This window comes from Psittacula echo (genome assembly GCF_963264785.1).
Source record: "Psittacula echo genome assembly, chromosome: 4".
Classification (NCBI taxonomy): domain Eukaryota; kingdom Metazoa; phylum Chordata; class Aves; order Psittaciformes; family Psittacidae; genus Psittacula; species Psittacula echo.
In genome coordinates this window covers 25,102,751-25,127,686 of record NC_137738.1, presented here as the reverse complement: position 1 = coordinate 25,127,686, position 24,936 = coordinate 25,102,751, and the positions used below count along the sequence as shown (strand labels likewise).

General features: G+C 39.4%; 1 protein-coding gene across 1 annotated transcript in view; it reads right to left on the bottom strand.

Annotated features, from left to right (window-relative positions):
- Positions 1-4,153, bottom strand: part of ADSS2 (adenylosuccinate synthase 2) — a 36,175-nt gene extending 32,022 nt beyond the window's left edge. Inside the window, exon 1 of the mRNA XM_080615805.1 lies at positions 3,828-4,153. Within this exon, the coding sequence (XP_080471931.1) occupies positions 3,828-3,995 (168 nt within the window). The 5' untranslated portion in view covers positions 3,996-4,153. The remainder of the gene's footprint in view (positions 1-3,827) is intronic.
- Between the last annotated feature and the right edge of the window lie 20,783 nt (positions 4,154-24,936).

Here is a 24,936-nt window from a genome sequence, read left to right as displayed (position 1 = left end):
CAAGAATCTGCACACTGAAAAACTTCCCTATTTGTTACACCATAATTGGCACATATCAAGCGATCAGCAGTGATGTGACTATACACACTGTTGTTTGAGGGGAGGAGGAGGAGGGAAAAGGGAGTACAAAGAATCCACACATAGCAATTACCACGCATTAGCAGTTCAGGAGTAGGAATAGCATGACCCCACCGCAGGCAGTGCAGTAAGGGTAAGTCACAGACAGACCATAACGTAATCAGTTACGATTCGGTAAGAAGCTGCAATTCTGTTTTGAAGTAGCAGCACAATGCACAATAGAACTGAAGACGCAGGAAAACAGGATTCTTCAGCATAGGGAGCAGGCTTAAAAATAATTTGAAGACTTCAAAATCTTATTCACCTGTGTGACATACTGTGAGTAAATCAGCTACCTCCAACAGTAAGAACAGGATGTGTTGACGAAATGAGTAAATGAAAACAGAATCGTGCAGCGCAGACATTACATTATTCTTTTCTGTACCGCATACACTGGTAGACTGGGTGGAGGAGGTGGTGTTAATGTAAGAGATACATGGCATATTTTGGTATTGTGTTCATTTTCAGAAAACTATCTAGAATAATTTGCTTGCATTAATTTGCCATTCCCATATCCACTAAGAAATGAAACGCTGGTAATCAAATTCAGTTGTACTCTGCAATGACAGGAAGTTCCTTAAGCAGAACCAGAAATGTTTAACTTTCCATTGCCTGTGGAATTAACAAAAATAAAATGCATACTCGTAAACATGACAGGTTTGGTGGCAACTATTCCTGAATCTCAAACCCATTCTTTCTCTATTTTACTATCTGGACTATGATTTATGTGATAGCAGGTAAACAGGCTTTGCTCTGTAAGCTACTGAAGACCAGATGTAGGTTTAAGTCTCACAATGCATTTATTTTATCAATTGTGTCATTTTACCAGATACTTCCTAGAGGTAAATGAAGACCAATTCAAATTTAATAGTGGAAGAACAAGTACATACTTTGCCTGTCATGTAGATACATTTATATTAACTACATCTGAGCCCTCTATACTAGTGGTGTCCTCACAAAACCATCATAGTTGCCAGTCCAGCTGCATTAGCTGCTACATACATGCAGACTCTGGGTGTATTTAAATTTTAGTTTAGTCTCTTCAAACAGTTGTTTTTTAAACCATACTACTACTTGTCATAAAAGCGAATCTGTCTCCTGAAAATATCATTCCCTTGCTCTGACTAAACACAAGACTCCTTTCAACAATCTCTAAACCTAAGAGAAAACACTTTAAAGGGTGGTACTCAGAAGTAGAGCCAAAATACAACTTATTTCCTGACACACTCCTTCAGCTAATTGTACCTAAGCAAGCACCTCCTTCCAGGTGCCACAGTCAGCTAGTCAAACAAGTGACTGAAGCACATCCGCTACCTAGGAGACGACCTTCCTGTGGCACAGGTTTTGGACTGTTTTTTCTTGCAGCGCCTTTAAAGGCACTGTAAAAGTAAGTGATAGTCAGTTCTCGCTTCTGGAACAGGATCAATTTTATGATGCACAGAACCAGGGACAGCGATACAAAAGCCACACTAGAGTGTTCTACTGCAAATACAACTCAAGTTTCCAATATATCTTGGACCTGCTGCAACAACTTCCCAAATCCTCCAAGAAAACTGCTATACTACTAAATTTTTCACAGGAACATACCAGAAATATTTGATCTCATCCAGAAGCATTCTAGCAACTCTGTGGCATGTTGAACAGAAAGAACCATGTTACATAAATGAGTATAATGGTGAAAGAATGAGAAGTTCCGATTACAGAAAGCTGGTATTAGCAAGGGGCAGATTAAGTGTGGTACAATCTTTCTTTCTGGATTTGTAGCACTACGCAAAGCACAAGGGTCATACTCTACATCATCAGCAGTAACACGAACATCAAGAACATGCTTGCGTACATAGCAAGATGATTCAGTCTCAGTACTACTGAAAGCGAATATTCCTATTTTCCCCTCTCGTTCTGAGAATTGTTCTTTGTGCTTACCCTGTTCCAAGCTTCTCTTTTCATCAAGGTCCTCTGAGCCAAGAGAATTCCATTTTATTTACTAAAACTGTAGAAACTAAACACAACAAAAAAATAGTTTCCTGCCATTTTGGTGAGTTAAATCAACTTACAAAAGTGTTCAAGTGCCAGAGTCAGTGCATGGGAGGAGAATCAGCCAGCACAGCCATCATCAACAGGAAAGGGAAGAAAGAAAGAAGAAAAAACTCCCCTCAGCAGGACCAACAAGCTGTTAGAAACGGCAGAATTGGCCATGAAATTCAAGCCTGAGATAATATAATGATTTTTCCCTTTTCATGATCCTTCACCCATCTAATTCAAAAGGAGTAACAAAGACATTAAAACCTGTGAGCACAAAAATTCACTGTCTGCCTCTCTCTTCTCTCTCTCCACCAAAACCTCTTAGCATTAAACAAACACGCTCACCTAGATGCCCTTCAAGTCTCAAGAACAAAGTTGTAAAGGACGAACTGAGTCACTGTGTTCTATAACCCTCAGAGCCAAGCAACCACACCACAGCACATCAGATTTTATTACATGAAAAAGAAAAAAACCACAAAAAAACCCTACAAGATACATGGGGAAAAGTAATTCATTTGTGTAAACAGCTATTTAAGAATATGTTTGCTTACTTCAAGATTAAAATCTCTGAAGTTCAAGTTTTTGATTTGTCAGCTGCAACTGACTTGGTTTTGAAAACACCAGTTTTATGTGCAGTTCTCAGTCAAAACACAGCTTCAGCCTTTACACTCTTAAGGAAATGGAGCACTCTCCCAAAATGTATTTATTTAAGATCAAATTTAATTTGTGCAGTCAACAATAGCATAAAATAACGACACTTACATGAAGTCTGCATATGCTGCAGGCATTTCATGGTGCTGTATCTCTTCAAGAAAAAAAGGTACACAGGTTTGGTTCATTGCGTTCTACAGAATTGCTACACCACAAATGGTAAGATAAACCATCTCCCCAGCTCTGTGTTGTTTTAATGTAGGCATTTAAGAGTGCTGTGCTTGCAGGCTAGGCTCACTTTTTTCGCTCTTTTGCTGGAGTAAGGACCCCAGAGAAGAGAAATTCTAAGAACTCTTAAGGGAAAGGCGGGATCTCACCGGCACCACAGTGACCTGGGACCAAGGCGAGCCTTTAAAAGCGAGTTTTATGTGAACACGACTAAGTCGCTGCGGACACCCCCCTCACGTGCATCCTGTGCTAACTGTTGGTTTCGCGAGGGGCCAGCACTGCCCCTCCGGGGGTGGGGATGGCGGCGAGCACGCTCCCGGGCGGTGCGGCTTAGGCCACGCCGCAGCCGGGGAGGGCTCCCGGCCCCGCAGCGCCCGCTCCCACCAGCGATGCTGCAGGAACGCCGAGCGCTGCCCCTTCGCGGCGCCCCCAAACAAAGAGCGCGGCGGCGGCGGGTCTGAGAGGGGGCGCGACCCCAGGCGTGTTCCTCCTGCGGGAGACCAGCTCTAGGCTGCGAGGCGGGCGCCTTCCTCCTCTTCCTCCTCCCCGCCACCTCCGGCGCCGGGACGGGGACAAAGGAGGAGTGGGAGGGCTGCAGAGCCCGGCAGCGGGGTTCCCGCCCCGTCGGGGAAGGCTTCGCTGCCCCGCCACCGCCGCTTCACCGGGCACCGGCTGCCCGGCCCTGCGCCGAGGCGGGAGCCCGGGGGTATACGGGGACGAGAACGGGTGCCCACGCGGAACCGCGCGGCGGGGCCGTCCGCCTCAAGGTGACATCCGCGGCCTCCCCCGCGCCCCGGCTGCCTCCTCACCTGGCACCTGCAGACGATGTCGGCGTCCTGCGCCAGCAGGTCCACCACTTTGCCTTTGCCTTCGTCGCCCCACTGGGCCCCCAGCACGACGGTCACCTTGTTGCCGGGGAGGCGCGCGCCGCACTCGCCGTTGGGGATGGCGGGCGCCGGGGCGCCATGCTCCGCCATAGCTCACGCTGCCCGCTCCGGCTCCGCTCCAGGCACATGCGGCAGCGCGCGGCGGCTCTGCTCCCCCCGCCTCCTCCTCCCAGCCGGGCGGGCGGTGGGGCCGCGGCTGCGTCCAGGTGCCGCCGCCTACCGGCCCCGCCAGTGCGGCCTCCCCCGCCGCGCCCCACCGGGCAGACCCCTGCCCTCAGGCGCAGCCCCGCCCAGCCCCCTCCCCCGCGGGAAACCGAAGGAGCCACAGCCGCTCCCGACGGCTTTTTTCCTTCCTCGACCTCCCGCCGTGCTCCCGCGCCTCACCCCGGACTACATTACCCAACGTGCCGCGCGGCATCCCCAGCGCAGGGCACCGCGCGGAGCCGGGCGCGGTGCATGCTGGGGCTCGTAGTCGTCGGGGCCGCACCTGCAGCGGGACGGCTGCCGGTCGGTTGGGGACCGCGTAGGGGAAGGCGGCGGGGAGCGGATGTGGCTGGGTGACGACTGCGCCTTGGGAGGGGGACGGAGGGGTGTGAAACCTGCGAAGGTGTGTTTGCAGCGCATCACAGCTCTGCATATATGTTGTTAGTTTTGCTGACAATGGTAAGAATGTAAATTAGTGTTCATAGAACCAGGGGCTGAACGCAGGAGGCCATTTTCTCCAGAGGCACTGAAACATGGCCCCAAGCTTACTCATGAGGAAGAAAAAAATAATGGAAAAAACCCATAGCAGAGAAATGCCTTCATCATGCATACTTGAGGGCTTAGAAGTGGAACTGATGGCTCAGTGGCTGTTTTCATTCCTTCCTGCTTCACAAAATCAACACCCCTGGGGGAAGATTATTTTTTTGCAAAGCAGCTATTAAAAAGACATAAATCCGAGTGATGTAATTATTGCTAAGACAGCCATTCAGAAACCTGAGTCACTGAGCAGTCACAGTCTGCAGCTGCCTGGCAAGTTGTAGAGTTTGGTTTTGGTTGCTTATTCGCTCCTTCAGGTTTACTTTAACCAAGAATTTGAGGATCTATAAAAGTCACTGGAGCAAAGTTTTACTGTGTCTTAGAGAGCTACAGGGATATATAAGAGACAGGTAAATGCAAAGTTGACAGAACTTTTTTTTTATCAACTGAAAATACCTAAATCCTAAATTTCAGTGCAGAGATGCTGTAATGGTAGTCAGTTCAGTGCAAAGATGTAGAGCAATTGCAAATCATAGGAGACAATTGCGTGTGTACACCTCAAAGAGCAAATAATTCCTTAAACATTCCATATAGTCCATAGATACTAATATTTGTGTCTGCTTGTGTTAAAAAACCCCCATAGCTGTGATTTCTGTATCACCGCACAGACCTTGTGGGAAGTCAATAAAAGCCACAAGTTGCTGCTGAAGTCAATTCATAGAGTCTTGCCAACACAATGGCAAACTTTGTTTTAGTGCACTCGCTTCTGAGGGCGTAGATCATCCCGTGACTCCCTGAACAATGGTCAGGATTAACGTTTCAGGATGTGATTTTCCATTATAGCTGATTCCCATTAAGACCTCATCATTGCCAACACAAATATTCCACTGGATCTCAAAATAAATTTGGGCCTGTCATAGTGTGGTATTAGTGTAATGACTAAAGAGTCTTGGGCACATGAATCCATTGTTCTGCTATTTTTATTTGATGTGGAGGAGTTTTAAGATTTATGTTTGGGAATGTTTTCTTGGTAGGTATAGAACCAGAGAAGAAAACTAGGAACTCTGCACTTCCCAAGAACCTGTAAGTATTTAATGAAGATCAAGCTATTTAATACTTACTGATACTGCAAGGTTTAGAATTCTAATTTAATAGGTGGTATTATGGGGCCATCATTCCTCCACCTCCATTTCTTTGCAAGCTAGATGGAGGCTTTTCTTCTAATACTGTAAAAGATAGTAAGTACCCTTTACTGACACGATTCACTAATTGTATTTATAGTATAGTTTTAAAACATGGTAACTCTTGACCGAAGTACAAACTCAACTGGTGTCTAATGCCCCTTGTTGAAAACAGGCATTTTCTGTAGTATGAGTTTAGAGTAAAACTGTGCAGTAACTCCCAATTACACTTACTTTGGTTCGTTTACGATAAGCAAAAAAAACAGCATGCAGTGTTACAGTACTGGTTTTTCCTTTTAAAATGTATGTTATATGTATTAACTTTTTTTTTTTTTCTGTCTGAGCAAGCCGAATCTGCTCTGTGAGAGCTCAGGTGGGGATTTAGAGGTGGCAAAAGGTGGCAAAAGTTTATGTTCAAGGAGTGAAGGAATGTGACCACTGTATCTGGCATTAGCAAGCTGGTATATGGGATTGACTTTGTAAAACTGAACCCATGATAGAAGCATACACTGGTAAAGTTTAGGTTGTATTGTCTTCTGAATTGTTCAGTGTTATTTACTGGGCCAGCAACATTTATCACAAATTTCACTCTAATTTGGGTACATTTAGGCTTTTCATATGACTGGATTTCTTGCCTCCCAGTAAATTGCAAAAGACTTGGGAATTTTTAATAGATAACCACTAAACAGAGGCAGCGTGAGATCTGCTTTTCTTTCAGGTGTGTTGAAGAGACATGAAATTGTTACATCTCTATGGTTCCAGTTATTCTGATGAAGTATCCCACATATTCTGATCACGTATTTAAAAAAAACCCTGACACATAAAGTAGTTTAGAGGAGATTTTTGCTAAGAATTTAAGTAGTTTGGAAAATCAAGGGAAATGCTGTAACAAGCAAGAACGCCAATTGGACTATTAGCTAATGCTCAGCGTGGCTGATGGATACCAGAGTGCTATTTCTTTTTCCATTTAATACTTCTTAATTGTGTTGAAGGACTGCTGAAAAATGTTAATACTTTTCTGATACTGTTTTCCCTACTGTAAGTAATTTCTGAGCTTCAGGAGTACAGATTGAAAAAGTAACCCTTGGCAATGAAAACGTCAGGGCACATGGTCCATGGTATGAGTTTTCTGTTAAAATTGTTTCTGCCTGTGCCAATGGTGTAATACTCAGATATTTTACACTGAGGTCTTATCTACATTAGAACAGTGGTTGCAGAAATGTGGTCTGTCGGCCATGGTTAGCTAATCTCAGGTGTCCCACAGAGCTATGTTATACAATAAAACATTGACATTTGTCACTACCTAATTATTTACAGCATCTTTAGAGGATTTTCCTGTTTAAATCTGATGTTTAGATGTACAGTGGCTCACAAAAAATACTGAGTGTTGATAATGCTATAGTAAAAAAAAAAAGTCTTAAGAATCACTGTGCCAGACACAGTTGGCATCTGTAGCACTTCAAACTGTCCAGAATGCTGTCAGCTTAGCTTAGGAGGAAGAGAAATCATTATACGGTTAGGACATACATAATTTTATTTGAAGAGCGTGCTAATATAATTGATCCTTGCTTGCTGCTTGTTATTACTGGTTTTAAATTAGTTTTTCCAGTTAGAATTTCCCTTAATTATTTTTGCTACATTCATTAATCTTTTTATCATGACAACAATTAGTTTAAGAACATCATAATACTTGTGTATGTTGTCACGATTGTTATATTTGCACACGCAAGAGTTTTCACTTCTTTGGTTAGGTACATCTAGAATATGGAGGAACTTCATTTATGCAGTGGGAATTTCCTGATGTATGGACTGCAGAAGATAAAAGGTAAGAACTTTAAAAATCGTAAAAATCACCACAATAGCAAGATTTTGAATTCAGTGGGAGAATCCTTCAGAAAATGCGGGATACTTCTGAAATTTCATTGGCGGTTTACAGAAGTGCATTTTTTACATGCAAGTGTAATTGAGGTCACAGCTGACAAGACTAGAGATACACAGGAAAATAAAATGCTGCCTTTAAAAGCTTGTAAAGCTAAATTATAGAATCACAGAATGGTTGGGGTTGGAAGGGACCTTAAAGATCATCCAGTGCAACCCACCTGCCATGGGCAGGGACACCTTCCACTAGACCAAGTTGCTCAAAGCCCCATCTGACCTGGCCTTGAACATTGCCAGGAGTGGAGCAGCCACAGGTTCACTGGGGGACTTGTGTCAGTGCCTCACCACCCTCATAGTGAAGAAATCCTTTGCTTGGAAGTGCAATCTGTAAATTATGACTTTCAAATACAAGTATTTTATATAATAAAACAAACAAAAGAATAAAAAAAGGTGAGTTCTTCAGATCTGCATATTCCGTTCTCTAAAAGAACAGCTAATTGCTGCCTTTACAGAGCAGAAATGAAAGTTTTCTCTGTGTATGATATTGTAAATTAAATACTTGCCTATAATATGTTAAATATTAAAATGGATATATATGATACAAGTTAGCTTTTATTACAGCGTTGCCCCCAGCATTTCATTGCTTCCTGTGATCCAAGCAGCAGCTTACCCTCCAAGGCAGATATAAGTTTCCTGTTCCTTAGTGTTCCAACATGTTAAGTGTGTGCAAAGATACTGTGTTCAGTCTCTGTCTTGGCCTTTCATAGCATCAGCTATTAACAGTTTAATAGAATGTATATGTGATAGATAGTGGGGGATTATCTTTTGCAGGACTTTATAGATTTATAAATTTCTCAGAATATGTCTCTGAGTCAGGGAGAATGAAGCACTATGCAAGGGAAACAAAAAAAATCCTAATAAATGTATGAATCCTTTTTGTTGTTTCCATTCATGAAAAGAGGATGTCAAATACCTCACAATATTTGATTAAGAAAGATCTTGAATTTGCTGAAAGCTTTTCCTTTTTCCTAGGTCTGGCTTTTGTTTAAAATTGTTCCCTTATCATTGAGAAAGTGTCAGTTCAAAGGAGGGGAGCACAGTAGCCCCAGTTTATATCAGCTTTATCTGCTTGAAAACAGCACCCTGAGTTCACCATCTCTTGAAAGTGCCACGAATGCTAGTGGTGAGAGCTTCTGCATCAACCAGGATTATATCTGGTTGTTAATCATAGGTTAGAATAAAGATTTTTGTCTGTAATCCATAATATACAAGTCCTGATAAATCACAGAATCACAGAATAGTTTGATTGGGAAGGGACCTTCAAAAGTCATCTAGTCCAACCCAGTTGCAATGAGCAGGGACATCCCCAAGTATATCAAGTTGCCCAGAACCGCATCGTGGTCTTGAATATCTCCAGGGATGGTGCATCCACCACCTCTCTGGGCAACCTGTGCCAGTGTTTTATCACCCTCAGTGTAAAAAATTTCTTCCTCATATCCAGCCTGAATCTCCCCTCTTTTAGTTTAAAACCATCACCCCTTGTCCTCTTGCAACAGGCCTTGCTAAAAATTCTTTTCCCCATGTTTCTTTTAGGCCCCTTTTCCTTAACTTCTTTTGCTACTAAGCCTATCTGATGTTTTTGGGCAAGATAGAATGAGACTAAACTGGTGAATGGGTGAAGTGTGACCTTAAAGGCAGGTGATCAGGATGTGCAGGCTTCTGGAATGGCCCATACCACATTCTTAGAGAGCTCAGGGGCTGGAAAATGTCCCCTGCCAGTTGTTCATCTTTAAGGGGCTTGTTTATATAGCTGTTGGAAGACAGAAGTGTCACTGATACTACACAGTAGCTCTGTTGTTGCATGTACATGTAAGAAAAACTTGAGCCAAAAGCTTGATAAATATTTTACATGCTTTTAGGCACATTATCTCTCCTCTTTCCTCTCATCTCCTTTTCTTTTTCTTTTCTTAAATTTGGGCCAGTACTCTTATAAATAAAGCCCCATAAACTATAATCATTCAGTCTTACAGATGTAGATTATCTATTGCTGGAGTGCTGAACCGCTAGCTTGTATTCTCTGTTTAATAGAAATGTGGGGGTTTTCTCTTGCACAAACTTACAAAAAGGACCCTGAAATCCAAATTTTTGAGGATTTAATCTAAATAGATTCTCAGATGCACGTATCCTGTGTTACCTGCTGTTAAACATTTGTGTTATGTCTAGTGGTGTTTTTTTAATAATTCTAGTTCACCAAAAATATCACTACATTGTCTATTTGCTGGGTCTTGCACAGTAAAACCAAAAGTAAGGACTGAGGTAAGCTGTGAAAATAGATTGTGAGAAAAGTAATTGTGGTCTGACCATTGTACACTCAGTGATGGTTTGGATGCAGATATCTCTCACAGCATCCATAGTCTGTTTTGAGTTCATATCATCTGTGTGTCGTTCTGGAGCTCTGGAACTACATATGAACTGAATGTTCTATTTACAAAATAACCCATCTTTATCTCTAAAGTGCATGAAGGAAAACCTCCAAGCAAGAGCAGAGTTTAACTAGTGTAGAGATGGTTTGATGAATCAATGAATTCTGAGATATCTGATAACCTCCAGTTACTCTGCTTGCTCTACAGACCTATCTGCATCCGTTATCTTCTCTGGGGACAAAAGGCAGTTGCTTATCATATATAGCTGTAAAAACCCTCAGCTTTCCAACAGTAGTTTTTATAATGACCATTGAGTAGTTTTCACTCAATGTGAACTACCAAATTTTGTAGTGTGATCAGAGCTTTAAAAAAGTATGGGACAGTGTGAACAGATTTTAATCTTACACTAAATGAGAGATAAGAAACCATTGTGCAGACATTATTTATTTTCTTCGGTTCATTGGAACTCTTGGTTCTTAAATGGGTTTATAATAATAGTGTTTCCTGCCTGTTACACTGGAACAACACAGATTATGTGGATATTGTCACAGATTTCCACCATGTTTACCACAAAAAAAACATGGGATTTGAGTAATTAGGATTTTTTTATATATATATTTTGTAAAGAATGTAACTAGTTGTTTGGTACCTTAATTTGGTCTGAAGAAGCTCACACTGAGTCCTTATTGTGATGACTAGCCAAAAAAACTATAGTATCTTTTAAAGGAATTAAGGAAGTTTGCAATATCATGTTCATTAGACAAGACTATTATAAAGCAGTGAATAGTGTTGGGTCTGTCTTCCCATTTACACCTCCCTCAAAGCCATGCAACTGTTCTGTCTCTTTATTTGCATAGTAGGCTAGTAAGCTCCTTACTTGATTTTTTTTCTGTCAACCCCAGGGTAAACTTTCTTGCACATTTTCTGTTTTGATTAGTGTTAGTACTGCCTGAGAACATCTTCCTGCATTTCACAGATATTACTGCAGAGTGGAGCACTTAATTGCCTTTTTTGTTTTGTTTTGCTTTGCTGGAAGGAATGCACTGAGTACAGTTATCAAACTTAAAATATGATTGACAAGAAGCCAAAGACAGCCTTATTAGCAGCAATCTCTCATCCTAGAACAACCATGGATCAGACCTTTTTCTTCTTCAGTCACAATAGTTAGGATTACTTGTATCTTTGCTTGAAAATTGCACATTTAGTTTTGTAGTCATATAGATATTTCTCAGCAAATTTGAAGAGAATGGGTAGATTTTTAACATTGGGTGGTGATTAAAACATGCTTCTGTATTATAAAATCTGATCCTTGCTTACAGCTTCTTTTTTATGCTTAAACTGATCGAGGATTTCTTGACCTCTTCTGAAGGCAGCAGACGTTTTAGCATTGACTACATCAAAATTAACGTTTCATCCAGGATGTTTAATGGGGCTTGGTTTCATACAATTCTAATTATATTGTATCTTTGACATCCAAGATACAGCAATTCCCCTGCCTTGCCCTCACTCTTGGGACCCTGCACCCATTCCAGCTGCAGCAAGGGTGCAGAAGACTCGAAGGCCCTAATTCTAACCCAAGCAGCACTTTGCTCTGTAACGTCATGTCATTACAGAGAGAGACATGTCTCTGTTATTAGAGAGGAGAGTTTTCTCCTCATATACGGTGTCCATTCTGCACTCTGATACAATGGACTTGCAAACTGATCTGTTTTAATCTGGTAATTTTAAATAAAATGAAATTTTCAGAAGACATGCTTTCTTTAAATAGTACATATTTTTGCTAAGAGAGATGCTAGGTTATAAAAAAGCCTATGAAGGATGCTTAGAGTATGTTTTTTAATGAGAAACATCAGCAAATATGGATCTCTCTTTAAATGTTAAAATATTTATGCAGTAGAACAACCAAAGGCAGTATGTTAAAAACATTATTTTAGAGACTGTATAAATATCTCATGCAAGCAGATTGATTTAATTGTATAAAATAGTCTTATTCAATAGCAAGCTTTTCAGCAGCAATTTAAAGTAATACGTCATTTGTTTTTGTAGAATAGATCCACTCTCCATAAGTGAAAGCCAGCTAAATTTAAGTTTGCATGTGTTCCTTGGCCTTATATCTTAATTTAGCTCTTCTCCAATTTTTTTTCTCATTTTTATGGAAAACAATTTTAGACAAATTCAGGCTGATTAATGGCAGACTTTGGCAGACCAACCTATTACTCATTTATATGAATTTGTGTACTTGTTTCTGGTTTTTAAAATGTGTGTGGCATACAATGAATATGATTACACGTTCCATTGGTACAGTAAGCTGATAGAATCTTGTTTATAAAATCCCTTATTTCATAGCATCTGCCAAATTTAATATCAATTATTTCCTACCTCACCCCCTCTTTGACTGTGAAAGAGATTTTGATCATGTGGGGAAATATGAAAACTTTAAATAATAAAGAAAGTGTCCTTGCTAACAAACTGAATTCATAAGTAGTTAGTAAGTCTGCTAAAAATGACTGAACTTCACAGCTGTGGAAGCAAGCCTGTATTCTCCCTGAGCAAGTTCTTCTACTCAGCCACCTCTGAGCAAGCAGCTGTATGATTACTCAGCTTGCCCTATTCTAAGGACAGAATGCAAGACTTGGCATTTTGATTTAAGTAGATGAATGGCAAACTGCAGGATGCAAACTGTAGGATGTAAACTTGCAGCAAGTCAGCTGTTTTACGGTAACAGCCTATGTGCACATCTTTACACCATTATACTTCGTGCTAATGGTGAGTCTGCCTCACTGAATGACTATTCCCTTTGCATGTACCTTGAGATGGAAATACCAAGTGTTTGCCTTCTTCCTTACTGAAAAAGCAGTATGTCAGCCATGTGCCAGTCATGGAGACATACATGATGCACATTTAAATAACAGCCTTGTAACATTTCCTTGACAAGAAACAAGTTTTTTGTTCCAATAACTCCTCTTCCTTTGATGCAGCAGAACAACCTGTATATAGCTCCATAACCCACAAGAATGGAGAGAGGTTGAAGAATTATGATGGCGTCAGAGGACAAAAAAATTCTTCAGCATAAATTCTTACCCTTTTCCCTTTTATTTCTGTGAAAGGAGGTGCTGCTTCCCTCAGTTGTTGCCTGTTCTCATCAAAAAGAAAGAGTACAAGACTAGCTTGCAGCATATGCGTTGCCTAAGTTAATATTATTACATTATCTTATGTTTTGTCACAAGATAAAATGCTATCACAGTGATAGAATATTAGTGTTTGTTAAAAAGAATCATCAATTTGTGTCTCTTTTTTACTTGTTAGAAGTTAATTTTGTGGATGTATGATCCTGAAAGTGCAGATGCTTCCAAACTGAATCACACTGCAATTATTCCATCACAAGTATGTTGAAATGATGCCACTTAAGGAAAAAGTTAAAACAGATGTCTTCTGAAAATTTACCAGTTGAAAGTGGAAATATCTTATTGGAATATACTGCCTGCATACATCTTTAATTATTTCCTTTTACTGTCTTAGGAAAAATAAATTTGCAAGGTTTTCTTTCCTGTCAATACTGCAGCAGTAACACAGGTATAATGAGCAAGGTGAAGCCTATTGTCTATTTCATAGAGTAATTATTAAGCTTGAGTGATCCAATCAAATTTTAGTCTTTGTGAAAATTATATTCAGAAATTGTAACTGGCAGTAATGTGTGACAGTTAAACAGAAGTCTCTTTTCAGATTTCCTCATGCACCTGCGTAGAAAACTGTTGGGAAAAGGTTTAAGCAAAAGCATTTAGAAGTAACGGTATGTGATAAACAGGGATGTCAAATCACTGGCTTAATTTAGAGCTAAAATGTGACAACATATTGTACAAGCTGTACAAATTAGATCTCTGGACTGAATGAAGATTCATTTAAGAGGTTATTCCACGTGGATTAGTTGTAGGGATTAATATGTATAATAATTTTATTAGAAATGGGTTTCTGACCTAAGCAAATGGCAGAAAGTAATTAGTCTTTGGTACAGTATCTGACATGAGGTTTGCATGCATGCCACCACAATTTATTTCAATGTATTTTATTTTAATTTTTTGTCAGTATTTTAAGTTGCCATCATTATATCTTTTTTTTTTTAATTTTAGATTTGCTACTATCTTCAGAATAAAATGAAACAGGAGAAAAAGGTACCAATATTCATTGTACTGTGAAGGCATTTTTGTTGTTAGATAGATGCTATGAAAGTTATGCATGCTATGGAAAGAATGCAGAGAAAACAAGACAGAACTTGGCTCTGAGTGTTGTGTATTCTGAAATGAATAGATTGATTTAATATGACTGTATTGGTATGTCATTGAAAATTTATTTGATAATACCAGTTTATTCCAACTTCAGAATTAAAAAAAAAAAAGTTGTAATAAACATCCTTACATCAGTTGGACAAAATACATTTAATAATAACCTTTATTTTACTTAAACAGAGTTCTCTGATACTTCACAGACTGTTTCGGAGTTTGGGACAGGAACCTATTGTTCAACCTACTTGAAAAAAGAACAGTACTATTCTCAGGAGCATCCAAATTTAGGATGTGGGATTTTAGGGGTTTTTTTTGTTTGTTTATTTGTAGAATGCTATTTAAAATTGTTACACTTGCCAACTCTATGAACAGCTGTTGATGAACAGGGCCGTGATGAGAGCCATTGATGGGCTCATGTCTGGGCCTCTCTTTGAGTACTTTGTGCTTTAGTTTTCTTTGAAGACAACTTGTCACCTGAATGTTTAGCTGCCTTTTTTTTCATTCACCATAGTACCTAAACTTACCTAGGCTTTTCTGTCAGTCCTAAAAACTCACTGCATGCAATTGTGCTACTTCATACGCATAGAAGTTCATAGAGTAGAAAGCAAGATCAAAAATCACCTAAAATTTTTACTTTAATGAGCAGTCTTTGAGTATTAATTGTCAAGTTGTACGTATTAGATCAAAGTTGACAGTTACACATGCATCCCTAATGCAGATATTCTAAGCACCAAAAGCAGAAAATGTTGCTTGGTAAGCAGCTTAGAAAATCCTATAAAAAATAACAAATCACATTATGTAATTCTATATGCTTATATGCTTCACTTGCCCAAGCTCAGTGTACTCTGCAGAATTATTAATGAATTCAACTAATCCATTCATTGGTGGGTTCCTTACAGAGATCAACCGCAGCCCTGAGGAGAAGGACTTGGGGGTGTTGGCTGACAAGAAACACAACATGAGCCAGCAGTGCGCATTTACAACCCAGAAAGGCAATCCTATACTGGGCTGCATAAAAGGAGTGTGACCAGCAGGTCAGAGGAGGTCCTGCCCCTCTACTCTGCTCTGGTGAGACCCCACCTGGAATACTGTGTTCAGCTCTGGTGCCCCCAACACAAGAGGGATGTGGACCTGTTGGAGTGAGTCCAGAGGAGGGTCATGAAAGATGCTCCAGGGGCTGGAGCACCTCTCTTATGAAAACAGGCTGAGAGCTGGCCTTGTTCAGCCTAGAGAAGAGAAGGCTCCAGGGAGACCTTAGAGCGGCTTCCAGTGCCTAAAGGGGGCCTACAAGAAATCTGGAGGGGGACCTTTTACAAGGGCAGGCAGGGACAGGACAAGGGGGAATGGCTTTGAGCTGAAAAAGGAAAGATTTAGATTAGACATTAGGAAAAAATTCTTTACTATGAGGGTGGTGAGACACTGGAACAGGTTGCCCAGAGAAGCTGTGGGTGCCCCATCCCTGGCTGTGTTTAAGGCCAGGCTGGACAGTGCTTGGAGCAACCTCATCTAGTGGAAGGTGTCCCTGCCCACAGCAGGGGAGTTGGAACTAGATGATCTTTAAGGTCCCTTCCAATCCAAACCATTCTGTGATTCTATGATTCCTAGTAGTTCAGGATCTGTGTGAGGTGGTGTGTCAAACACCTCTTCCTCATTTAAAAAAAAAAAATTCTTTATGAGATACTCTTCTTCACCCTTCTCTAGACTTCTAAAGGAGGACTGCAAGTTTTTACTTCATATATGCTGATATTTCAGGCACAATTTCAAAATAGAAGTAAGGTAGCTCAGGAAATTAAACTGCTTCCAGTGCTAACTGGTTTAGGATAAGGTTCAGGTATTTGTGCAGAGTACCACATCATAGATGTTTCCTTTCACTTGATGAAGAATTATGCATTTTCTATGAATCAACAGTTAACTATACACTTGATAAGCAGTAGTAGGGCAATGGCAGTAGTAATATGGTATGGTTCTAAACACGTGATAAAATAATACCCAAAGTATCAATTCCTCTTTTAATGATTGCTTATATTACAGTCATGCTTTGACTGGGAGTTTGCATGTTCTGTATAGGAAATAGGATATGAACAAAGTGGTTGAAAGGTGAAAGAAAAGCAAAAGGGATCCAAGAGCCTCCTCATACTCCAGCATCTACTATCAGTGACATTTGTAGGTCATTTTTCTTGGCAACACTGTAGGATTCCAAAGGATGACTTGTTTTAGCAAGCAACTATTTTCAATTTTTTTTAATAAATAAAGGGATTGTGGTAAAATTTTGGTGAGTCTGGACAGTTACAAAAAGGTGATTAGTATCTCCAGACAAACTGGAAGATCTTTCTGAGGCAGTGCCATCCCCTTCAATTCCTATTTTTAATGTGCTGAAGCCCCTTATGAAACCCTCCTGCATTGTTATTTCCAGTGTTTTGGACCACTAAATATTAGAACTAATATAAGGACTCTCATGCTGTCAGTTGCTCTACTTTTATTACTGATTACTGCATTTCAGGGCAATTACTTCTTTTCCTTTCTACTAGTACATAGTACCCACCTATAGTGCCTGTTCAGACTAGAGAAGAGAAGGCTGCGTGGAGACCTCATAGCAGCCTTCCAGTATCTGAAGGGGGCCTACAAGGATGCTGGGGAAGGACTATTCATCAGGGACTGTAGTGACAGGACAAGGGGTAACGGGTTCAAACTTAAATGGGAAGTTTAGATTGGATATAAGGAAGAAATTCTTTACTGAGAGGGTGCTGCGGCACTGGAATGGGTTGCCCAGGGAGGTTGTGAATGCTCCATCCCTGGCAGTGTTCAAGGCCAGGTTGGATGAGGCCTTGGGTGGCATGGTTTAGTGTGGGGTGTCCCTGCCCATGGCAGGGGGGTTGGAACTAGATGATCTTAAGGTCCTTTCCAACCCTAACTATTCTATGATTCTATGATTTCACAGTATGCCATGAAAACACAACAGGTCAGCAGTGACAAAAATTCACAGTTTTTATTTTGATTGTGAGTTTGTGATAAAATAGAGCAAAGCAGTAAATAATAGTACTGTAAACATACCAGGAGTTATGTGTAGCAGAAGTATCTGTCACAAGTTTTGGGACCTATAAGATTTTATCCTACATAGGCCTTCAGTGAAACTAATCCAAATAATTAATGCCTATGTATTATACTGCAAGAAAAGAGTATGACTTTTAATGGGGTGGTAGTACTGTTTATATATAGGTTTGGTTTGCTCTCCCTTGATCATTATCTGTGCACCTTTCTATTTTATCACTAGATGGCAACATAGCAATACTCTAAATCTGCTCTAACCAGAGATGGGCTTTTTCTATCTCATTTTTCACGGCAAAGCTTAAATAATTCACCCCACCCCCGAAATGGGAACATATGCATTCTGGCAGTAAATTGTTTCTTAATGCTGTGAGTTCTGGTATTACTTTTTTCTATCTTATTAACTGCTGCTTTCGTAGGCAGCTAAAGTGCAGAATAATCAAGTAAGAGAAAATAAATTTGCTTCCTCCAAATAAGGGAAGAGTCTATTGATTCATCTGAATCACCTCACATATACTTGGTTATTTTGTGGAAATCCCTTTTACTGAAGCCAGTGACATCTATGTTCACATCTACAAGAACAGAATTTGCATCATTTTTGCCTTTCCAAATATTTAATTTACTGAGGTAAGTCTGGAAGTTAATATAGTAGGTTTGGGGTGAAACAACTTGTATCCAATAATGATATGCAAGGGTCTCTTTAGCATCCCTCTTGAGAGCACTAAGCCCATAGACTTACTCAAATTCTAGTTAGACTAGATAGGATGATTATTATTAGACAAGGTATGAAAACTGAAGTGTCCAACTCAGTTTCTCAGGAGACATATTTTCCAGTGAAATGAGAGAAAAAGAAACAAAACCAATCTTAATAGTTACCAGCCTCTTTTGCTTTTGGAACCTTGGACAGACTCAATAGTTCTGCTCAGTATTTGGTAAGCAGTCAGTGAGAGGTTCTTATGCTTTTTAAGTCTCCTTTGAAACTCAGCAGCAGCTTCTAGGGAAAGGCCAAACAGCTTGTATCAATAGGGATAGGTTCTGTCCTTCATCACGTTTTCTCCAGAAGCCAAAATTAGAGAGCTTATACTTTTCCCAGATCTACTTTATACTGAGCTGAGTTTTTCAGTTTTGAAGTTTCTGTTAGCCTGCTGTATCCCAATGTAGTGAAACAGAACTGTTTGGGCCTTGATACTTGAACAAGTTATCTTCAGAGATAACAAAGTGTCACTGTTCCCCCCCAAAACAGTGACCTCTCCATTAAATGGTCTGCGTGTTTTCCAACAACAGCAGTTTTATTATCAAATTTTCAACTTTTTCTAGAAATGATGGATTCAAAACTTAGAAATAAAAGTTCCCTCAGATGCTGTGACCCAGGGCCTAAATAACAATGTAACTGATTTGGCTTTAACAGATAATGGAATAATATTTTTAATAAATGGTAATCTTAAACAAGAAGCTTATATATTTTGTTTAAAAAATTGGAGTGGAAAGCTTTCTGAAAGTGAAATAACTGAAATACTTTCAAGATACTGATGTTCATCAGTCTATCCAGTGCAGGTAGGTTATCTGTAGTTCTCATTTGACATTTAAGATATGGATGGTCTTCATTAAATGTCTGGGTGAATTTATTTTAGATCCTCTTTTCATTGATGTAATGCTGGGAAATTACCTGAGACAGCAAAAGTTTATTTAAAGAACATGGTGAAATAAGGTCTGCACGCTGTCCGTGGCTCTCACTGCATGAGCTCATGCAGCCATGTGAAATCATTTTTAGGATCACGGCTTAAATTTGTAAATGCATGTCAGTGAAGCTCTCCTAATGACATTAGCTGAAACTGTATCCCAAACCATCTTGATTTCTTAATGTGCACCCTTACTACAAAGTGTAAGAGAAGTTACTATTTACCTAATCACTGTGTAAGGGTTTTTTTAACAGAGCGAAAAACAATTAAATATGTGGCAGGATGGACATCTTCTGAGGTTTATCGTGGATATAATGAAACATTTAACAAAACAGTAGAACATAACCATTATTAAGAAAATTCTTTTTATTCATTATTCCAGCCTCAGGAAACCCTAGCAATTTTTTTGCAAGGCATTCACTCGGCTTTACTTGGTTATTAACAGAAAATTTAACTAAGCAGGTGCCATTCCCTCTACAGACCATGGTATGCCTTTTTGACTATTTGAGTCACCTGGTAACTGTACAGAAGTCCAATGTGAGTCCATCTCTCTGAATTTCAGAGTTCAGTCTGTCTGTCAGCCACTAGGCATAGCTTGTCAAGAGATTGCTCTTTAACTTGGGGATGTGTGTGAATGAAGTACATATAGATGCCATGAGAGGGATAACAACTGTAAGAAAAATTAATTTGAAATAAATACAGCATAATATTTTGTAAATTTAAATTACACAAATGTGCATTCTTTCTGCTTTTCTTATTATAGACTACTTTGGGAATATATTGATAAAAATTAAAAATAACATCTTATTAATGCTGCAAGAACTGGCTTGAGAGAATTAGTAAAGCTTCCTGTGTGGGTAAGTGGAAATAAAAACATGGTCCTTTATCTGAATCCATCTGCTCATGCACATACGTTATTAATTGGCGGTTCCAGAATATACCGCCAGACGTATCCTTTGGAAATCTAAATATTTAGCTCTATATTTAAGAATTCTTGCTCCATTCTAACTTTTCAACAGAGCATGGATTTGAATGTCTACTATCTGGACATGGGAGATGAAGTGACATTTTTGGTCTCTTGATAGCTTTTGGTGAGAAGGTAGCTGTAAGTACATCTGTGGAAGTCTACATCCCAGACCAACTACAACTAGAAAAAAAAAATAGCACTTACAAAGTTGCTCATGGAATCTGTGTTAAAAATGAGGCAAGGTTGGAGGGTTTTTTAAGTTTCTTTGAAACATATGTTTCTTCACTATATTTTGCTATATATTTTCTTTTTCTGCTGTATTGGGACAATATTTGGAGATAGGCCTTATATGTATGAAGAAGGAATGGAGAAAGGTTTCTTTTCACATGCATTCACTGCTATTAAGTGCAGTGTATGCTCACATAGGTCCATGCAGATTAATTTTCTACTGATACAGCTATCCTTTAGGTGTATTTTCTTAAAACTATAAATGAAAATAGCATATTAACTAAGGTCAGCATTGTAAATCTGTAAACTACACAACTGTGCAGTATTAAGAAGGCAGATTTCTTAATAAACATGAACAATAAGTCACAAAATCTGGAAATCATCTACCCAAATTTACGCATATGGAGCACACTTAAATATCTCTTAAGTAACAGCATTTCATCTTGTTTATCTGGCCCCTTCCGTTCTGCTGCTGCTGTGTTTCATTTGAGTGTCTGATGATCCATACACGTTAAAAGTGTCTCTCTCATCCTTGAACATTCTTAGTTTTGTTGCTCTCTATAAGCTCATTAGTTTTGTTGCTCTCTATAAGCTCATCCTTTCCTAAATATCTGAGAAATGAGACTCCTTTATAAAGCCCACAAATGAGGCCCAACCACTAATATAAAACCACTAAAATAAGCATTTTTGTGATATGAATCCATCTTTGAGCCCTTCATTTAAGCATGTTTGATTACTTCAGATTCCCTACTCTCTGCTCCCTCTCCTCAGCACGCTGTTCAGTTTCTTTTTCCATTCCAGTAATGGTGGCAGGATCCTCAAAATGTCTGTGGATATGCCATTCCACCCTTTTTTTACCTCCATCCAAATCAGTCAAAATTGATTGCTTCTTGGCAAGTTACAGAATTCATGCAGATGATTTTAGCCCAGAGTTCAAGGACAAAGGTCTTTACATTAATACACTGAAGTATAGAGCCATAAAGACTCCTATGTGCATCTGATGATATCATCACTATGCTCTGCATCAAAGGACAAAGTAGCCTGATTAGTCTTTTGTCAGCAATGGTTGATCTTTAAAAGTTTTGAATCAAGCTTCCAATTCAACTCTAATATTCTCCTTCAAGGAGTGCTGAAAATGCTAGTGAACGAACCTTGCCATTTCAGAACCTCAGATCACAGATGGGAAATACAAACAGCTATCTTCAGTACTGTTTGCAAGGACTGATGATTTTCTGAAGTTGTTTTTTTTATGGAAAACTACATTAGGGGCAACCAGTTAAGTGTTCTGTTTTAGGGCTGCTAAGTCATACTATCAGATTCCACTAGACCAGCATGCTCAAAGCCCTGTCCAACGTGGCCTTGAACACTGCCAGGGATGGGGCAGCCACAACTGGATGCTCAGAGACAACAGTCTCCCAACTGATAAGATTTCAGCCTCAGTGCTATGTCAGGTTGTCTTATACCTTTCATCTCATCTCAACACAAACCAGATTTCTGTAGAAAGTGAATTCAGATAGGATGTCTGTAATTCTGCTTATTTCCATCTTCCTAATTCCAGATTCTACTGCATTTATTAATGAGTTCAATAACTAGCCCAAATCTCCCAAAATTGATCAACCTCCCACCCAAACTTGACTTGTCTCCATTTAACAATGTCATCTGTTTGCAAATAATAACAAAATCTTTCATCTCTTCACATTTTCTAAGCTGTATTCACTGTCTTACTTTAATTGGACTTGTTTATCTATAAAGACCCATTTCATAGCAATCGTTAATCCACCCTCCCAAAGCAAAATTTATTCTAGCATTCCAAGAGAAATGGTCCTGAAACTGACACTGAAAAATGTAGTCTGCCCTTTGATAGATGCTGTATTACTTACAAAGTAACCAGGAGGTCTAATAGAGTCAAGCTTGTTTCTCTGGAATCAATAAGCATTTAAAAATCACTGACTGACAGCAAAATGTAGGTATCCTTTATCCTGTCTTGGGGCAGTGGGATGAAGAAGATCATCTTCTGCACTTTGTTCAGCCTTATTTTCCTATAACAATCTGAACTGTTTACATCCATGATTGGAAATACAGTATTATTAACTCAAACTTCATTCTTGTACTGAGATTTCTGATATATCAGAGAGTTCAGGAAAGTAAAAGCATAAATAACAGATCTATTTTACCTTTGGAACGACTTTAAAACTAGCCTAAAACTCATGCACAATGCCAGATTTTTCATATTTTCTTTAAAAATTCACAGCATTAGAAAATTTGGTAACATCCTGAAATTATTGGGGAAGAGTTTTTTGTGAATAGGGTTCAGAATACCAAAATAATAGATGAAAAATTGTCATAGAAATAATGATTAATTCTTAAAGCATAGAATAATGAAATATGGTTTACATGTCTGTGCACTGCTGAAACATGATGCCACCTTTTCATGTACCATACTTTCAAATAATACACATTTAAAATTCTTTTTTTTTAATCTGTTGGGTTTGGGTTTTTTTAATTTGTGTTTTTAACAGGCAGGTTGTCTGTATAAAAGCAGTCTCAGCCCATTATGCTCAAAGTAAAAACTACACATGAGGACCACAGGTATGAAAAGGTACGTTTAGAAATAGCTGGTGACAGTGTGAATAAAATGTATTGTTATCTTAATTCAAATTCTTGCATTACTGATACACTTTCTGATAAACTGATACCCTACTGAGGATAGATTCAGATTTGATACTAAGAGGAAATTCTTTACTATGAGGGTGCTGAGCCACTGGCACAGGTTGCCCAGAGAAGCTGTGGCAGTGTTCAAGTCCAGGTTGGACAGGGCTTTGAGCAGCCTGGTCTAGTGGAAAGTGTCCCTGCCCATGGCAAGGGGTTTGAAACTGGATGATGTTTAAGGTGCCTTCCAATCCAAACCATTCTGTGATTCTATGATATCCTTGGAGGGAGGGGGCATGGTGAAATATAGAGTGGAATAAAGCTCATATGACAATACTGTATTGGTCTAACCATAAAATTATTTAAAAGGATAATTTTGTGCTGAAAATACATTATCAGCATTGATAGATACTATGTTGCAGGAAAGGCAAAGTTATCACTTCATACTCAGTAAAGCAGTCTTTGTGGTCAACAATAGGAATAATTGAAATAATTGAAACTCTCGTAATACATAATAGTGGAACACAAAGAAGAGTGCCTGACAGGAGTGCAGCCAGAGAAGGATTACAGAACTAAGAAAATCCTCAGATGCAAACACATACCAGGAAGCTGCCAGAAGAAGAGTTCGTTCAAGCAGTGGAAGTAGAATAAGCAACAAAAACTGTTTTCATCTTTCCTAAAAAATAAAGGCAAAGAATGAATTATTTCTTGTGCACAAGGCTGGGGTATCTGGTTTGAAAGTTCTGCAAAAACTTGTCTTTGCTGTGGTGTTCAGAAAGACAGAAATTTGTCTGAAATCTTGTTGACATCAAAGCCAGAGACTATTTTGTTAGCAATGCCAGCCTGGAAAGGATTGTATTTGGATATCCGTGGCACTTAGGTCAACTTCATAGTGTTTATTTCCCATCTAAACAACATTGTTTCACAGAACTCCAAATTTGGACTTTTGCTCAAAGGGGGCAATAATGTCATTACAATTCAGTAAGCATTTTAGTAGTCTGTCTATGGTCTTGATATTAGAAACACAGCTATAATTTAATTTAGGGTGAAACCTATTTTTTAATTGCAGTTACATCTGTCTGTTTAAAATACTTCTACCATCAGCATGTTCCTCTAGTAAAAATTACACTTTTATGCATCAATTCATGTTTAAGAAGCCTGATCTATTTGTATTGTTCCTGTTGCTAGAATCTAATCTTAATCACAGATATAACTCTGGATAAAATTAAATATCTTTGTAAAATAGTTTTGAATCATGGAATCATAGATCAGCCTAGGTTGGAAGGAACCTCAAAACATCATCTGGTCCAACCTTTTGTGGGAAAAGGAGCCTAGATGAGATTATCTACTGCCCTGTCCAGTCACATCTTGAAAACTTCCAGCAGCGGGGACTCTACCACACCCCTGGGGAGGTTGTTCCAGTGATTCATTGTTCTCACTGTAAAACAATTCCTTCTTACTTTCAGTCCAGAATACCAGGACACTTCCATTATTATTATACCAACTTGCAGTATGTTTTTCTACTTAAATCTTTTTCATTGAACAGTTTGGGTGTAGATGCTAGTGTGGTTAATACAACCTTGATCTAACCAGGGAGGAACATTCTTGTAAACAGGAGAAAGGAATCCAGGAGATCCACTGAGATGGGCAAGTTGAAAAGGCTTTCAGAACACTATTCATAAAGAGCTTCATTACAAGCTCTCCTAAAGGCAGCAATTCTTTACTGTCTATTCAGATTGAACAGTTTTGGTCTCCCTGACAGCTCTGCTAGAGCTCTGACAGCTCATCTTGTGCCATTTTTTTAGTCTTACACAATTAGGTTAAAGATTAATCTATGTTAAGATTAATCTGCTTTTCCCACCCTCTTGATGGTAGACTTTTGAGGAAGCAGAATCAACTCTCCTGCCAGCCAACTGTTCTCTTAATGGAACCTTAATTAAATTTCTGCAACTTTTAATAA